The sequence below is a fragment of the Gavialis gangeticus genome, unplaced genomic scaffold, assembly GCF_001723915.1.
Source record: "Gavialis gangeticus isolate Ggan-Ray unplaced genomic scaffold, GavGan_comp1, whole genome shotgun sequence".
Classification (NCBI taxonomy): Eukaryota; Metazoa; Chordata; order Crocodylia; family Gavialidae; genus Gavialis; species Gavialis gangeticus.
In genome coordinates, this window is record NW_017729028.1 from 6,944,831 (window position 1) to 6,949,833 (window position 5,003).

General features: G+C 39.8%; 1 protein-coding gene across 1 annotated transcript in view; it reads left to right on the plus strand.

Moving 5' to 3' along the window:
* Nucleotides 1–5,003, plus strand: part of ASAP2 (ArfGAP with SH3 domain, ankyrin repeat and PH domain 2) — a 210,861-nt gene that overhangs the window by 177,999 nt on the left and 27,859 nt on the right. Inside the window, exons 23-26 of the mRNA XM_019520660.1 lie at nt 139–224; nt 948–1,063; nt 1,566–1,633; nt 2,463–2,576. Coding sequence (XP_019376205.1) covers nt 139–224; nt 948–1,063; nt 1,566–1,633; nt 2,463–2,576 — 384 coding nt within the window. The remainder of the gene's footprint in view (nt 1–138; nt 225–947; nt 1,064–1,565; nt 1,634–2,462; nt 2,577–5,003) is intronic.

Consider the following 5,003-nt stretch of genomic DNA (forward strand, 5'->3'; position numbering starts at 1 on the left):
TGTGTGTGTGTGTGTGTGTGTGTGTGTGTGTGTGTGTACTAGTAAAATGTAATATTTGTAATCAATTCCCCAATATATTTTTGTTAGCTGGCATTAAAAAACAAACAAACAATTGCTCTTATGTGTGTTTCATCTTAGGAGCAAGATGAAACTGCACTTCACCTTGCAGTTAGATCAGTTGATCGTACTTCTCTTCATATTGTTGACTTTTTAGTACAGAATAGGTAAGTTTACTGTAAGTTATTTAAATGCTGCTTAACACTATGTTGTATCAACAATTACCATATTTTCTTGAGTTGGACATGCATCTTTTTTCCAACAGCCAACTGCTGGAAATTGGGGTACACATTATAAGCAAGGGCATATGGTAACAGCATACCATTTGCAGCATATGCTGCTTATGCTTGTTGTGTGAAAGCAAAAGTAACTCTGCACATGATCCAGAGAAAGCAGAACAATGAGCAGGCTCAGCTCCCTGCTACTCAGTTCATAGACTCATAGAAAACAGGGCTGGAAGGGACGATACAAGGTCATCTAGTCCAGGGGCGGGCAATTATTTTGGGCAGAGGGCCGCTTACTGAGTTTTGGCAAGCCATTGAGGACTGCATGACAGGCAACCAGAGACAGATAAATATTAATTTTCTAAAGTTTTTAGGGGTCCCGCGGGCCAGATAGAATGGCTTGACGGCATTTTGCCCACCCCAATCTAATCTAACCCTTTGGACTACAAGACAAGATTTTTTTTCTTCATTCTGCCTTTCAAAAAAAAAGATGTGCATCTTATTCCATGGCATGCTGTTTATTAGAAGATAGGGTCATTTCAATTTTGGTTTTAACTTAAAAATCTGCTTTTAAAAATATAGTTACCTAAGCATCTCTGTTGTGAGAGGCATATTAGCATGTGGTTGGAAATGTAATTGTAACCAACTGCTTTTTTTCACCAACAGCGGCAACCTTGATAAGCAGACTTGTAAAGGTAGCACTGCTCTGCACTACTGCTGTTTAACTGATAATGTTGAGTGCCTCAAACTGCTGCTGAGAGGGAAGGCTTCTATTGAAATAGGTAAAAGGTTTATGTCTGCTTCCATTTTATATTTATACTACTGCTTGTAGATGGTCTCTGACAAAGTGTAACAGCGATAAATGTAGGCATGCAATCTCCACATTTTCTTCTATCATGTTAGCATACCCCAGTGTATATTATCCCTTTTCTTTTCAAAATGATGAAAAGACTGATTTTGCTCGGTTCAAGTTTAAATAAAGGTTTATGTATATTTTAAACATTTTTTTAAAACACCAGCTAGTTAAAATTTTCTCATATTTATCTGATCTTCTTTAGCTGTATATATATAATGGAGCTTTCCAGAAACTGCAACATTTTAATATGAGGCATAGCAAGTTATTGCCACTGTGAGGAGATTAACCTGAAGGAAAAAGACCATTTGTAACAATAACTTCATTTACTTTATGCACTACATAATTGCAGGTTTTCCTTGTCTTTAATAATGTGTATGTCACTTATGACACATAACAGCATACCTTTCTTTTCTTACTGAAATATGTAGCCAATGAATCTGGAGAGACGCCACCTGATATAGCTAAACGCTTAAAACATACACACTGTGAAGAGCTGGTAAGTTTTTTACTGTTCGGTAGGCTTTTAATAAACAGAATTATTTCTGAATTTTTGATAGTGTACAGCTTTATATTCTGTGAGTATACTGAATATTTTAAAAATAGAATTCTGGCAAGAAAGACTAATGGATTATGTCATCTTAAGTAAAATCTGGATTTCTTTTTAAAGAAATTTTGGATACCTTGTGCCTCTCTATGGAGTTGGATGGCTTAGGGATGGGTAATATCATATGTAGATCTTGTCTTCTGCCACCACTTTGAATCTTGCATAGGCTGGTAAAACCTGGTTTAGAAAGATATCAAGTGACTAAATAGGAGTTAGATTCCTAAATTCCGTAGAAATCTGTTTGTAGGTGGGTGCCCAAGTAACATTGTGGATCTGGGCTGTAGAGCTAGTGACCTAGGGGAAATGAATTGTTGCAGTCCAATACCACCTTAGCGAGCTGTCCATCATTTCAAATCTTCTAATGTGGTTAACTTCCTTGATTCAGCTATCAAAGTAGCCAGGCTAGTGATTGAAGGAAATGAGACCCGAATTATCCTTTCATTTGACTGGTTCCCTTTGTAATCTAATTAAGGAGTGCTGGTGGGTAGTGAAATGGCAATTTGCCTTTGGCTTACTTGCTCTGTAACTAAACAGAAGACTTCACTACTGTTCAAGCCTATCTTCAGAAACTTTCTGAATACCTGGCATTTATATTGGGAGACAAATAATCTTTGCACTTTAAAAAGAGAGAACTTTTTTTCCATACCCTTGAATAAATGGTATTTTAATTATTCATAATTGCTGTTTATGGCATTGTTGTTAAAAATATGTTTTTCTTTAGCTTACACAAGCATTATCTGGAAGGTTTAATTCTCATGTGCATGTAGAATATGAATGGCGGTTACTCCATGAAGATCTGGATGAAAGCGATGATGATGTGGATGAAAAATTACAGGTTTGTGTCTGATACTATATAGTCACTTTTACTTTCTGGTAGGATGTAGAATACTGCAAAAATTAAAATGAATAATGAAATGAAATTGCATTTCCAGCTTATTCCCTGAATTATAGTTCATTCCTCTTTCTTTCCCTGCCTTCCCCACCCCTCTCTGGTTTTTGAGTTTACTTTTGGGAGCAGATGGTGTCTTAAAGGTGTGAATGAGGGCAACTGAACCATTTGTAGATTCTTTCTCTACCCAAATTTGTTATTTTAGTAATTGAATCATTGCCCCATCTAATTTGTTTCACTAGATCAAGAGTTTATATATCCAGGACACAAAGCAGAAGCCAATATAAAAGGCAAAAAAGGTGCCTCCACAAAATGCAAGCAATTAATCGCAGAATCTTTACACTCTTTGTGAAGTCGGTAGCTTCAATTTTGCTGTAACTTAAGTAGAGTTTTCACTTCAATGGAACAAATCCTGTGCATTAAATATGCCATGTTCATCCATCTTTGCAGGGTTGGGGGTTTGTGGTTCTGAATCCCCTCAGTAAAGGTAATATTGTATTTACTAGAAGTTTAGAAGATGGAATGGGTGAAATTTTTAGGTGAGAAGTATCTTAATGACATAAGAAACTGAATCCTTCTTTCAGAAATGACTTAGCCAGTTAGGGTCAGATTTTTAAAGACATTTTTAAGCACCTACAGGTGGAGACAGACACTTCAAGGGGATTTTGAAGTTCCCAGTGATTCAACTCTCATTGAAATGCCAAAAACCTGTTAGGTACCTCAGTAACTGTAAAACTTCCACTAGGTGTTAATCTATGTGCTTTAAGGAACTTTAAGACTTTGGAGCATTTAGGACTTAAAGCTCAGATCCTCAAAAGTATTTAGGCATCAAGCTCCCACTGTTTTCACTAAGAATATTCTGGAATAAATGTCCATTTCCTTCCCTGAAAGATCATGTCTATAAAGATAATGTCTGCGTACGATTCTTATTCTTGGATTTTCACTCCCTTGGCACAAGAGACACAGAACTTCTCTGTCACTTATTGATATTTTGACATTTGAAAACAGTAGAGTGCCATTAAGTGGGGTGTCATCCCTCTTCAGTGAATAAATGCTGCCTGCTGAATGTTTCCCTTGAGTTTCTGCTTGCATATCTTCAGGAATAAGAATTAACTAAGAACTGGGGATACCTAGGTTATTTGCTCCTGTTCTTTCCCAGTTCTTGGTAAAGTTTCACAGCATGCCCTTGTCATTATGTAGCCTTATGTATAATTTTTTATCATAATACAGACAATGACTTTTTCAGGAGTGTCAAGCATACAGCTCATGGAGCCCTGAGACTTAGCCCCTGGTGCTGTCCCTGGGTTTAAGCAGACCCACACAGAGCATGGTGTGTGCCAAGTCAGCCCTATGAGCAGGGCCTGGAACAGGCATGGCATCTGCCTTGGCTGCTCCAGGACTTATACTGCATGAGCAGGCGCATGTGGCGCAAATCACAGAGCACCTGGAACAGGTGCCCCATTCAGCACAGTACAGCAGGGAAACATGTAGAGTGGATCCCAGAAGTGCCACATGCAGTGCCTTCCTACGTTATACTGGACCACATGTGGTGCCTGCTCTGGGGATGTATATACCGCAGTGGCAACCCATGCTGGTAGCTCCAGGACTGTGCCACACATGGTGACTTCTCCAGCCAGTCTGAGAACTGTGCTGCATGCAGAGCCTGCGAGCACCACATTCAGCGCAGGTCCTTCCCAGAGCAGGCATTGCGTGTGGCACAGTACAGCCAGGGCAGGCACTGCATGCAACATGGCGCCTGCTCTGGCTGGCCTGGGATCTCACTGCAGGCCTCAGCTGAACTGCACCACATGCAGCGCCTGTTCTGGCAGGTCTAGGATCCAAGCCACATGCATTTTGGGTTCCAACTGGCCGAACCTGTTACTGGATCTGGTGTGTTGTGGAGAAGGGAGGGGTCCGTGGGCTCAGCTGTCCTGCAGGGACAAATAAGTTTGATACGCCTGGACTACATTGCTCTCCTTTGTACAAAGAGCATTGAGAGTGTCCAGTGAAAAGAACTGCATAGGAATGGAGCAGCATGGTAGTCATATTCGTGTTGCTACATAGACTTATCTTTTTACTTACGCAAACCTTGCTGCTAGCCTGGTACATTATGATTTATACCTGATGTATTCAGGCATTTCTGCCATAATCAGTACCCTGGTTTTTTCTTGTTCCATTTATCCTTATAGCTCTGGTGCCACTTGGCCTTGGTACCATGTTTTTCAGTTCTGTCACCTCTTCTGTTTTTTGGCTGGACTTCAGCTCCACCTCTGAGGAAGTCATTTGGTACTCAGCCGTGAGGTTAAAATAATAAAACTAGTATTTCACTGCCCACTATTAATAGGCTTATACTACTGGGACTTTTGAAAGAAG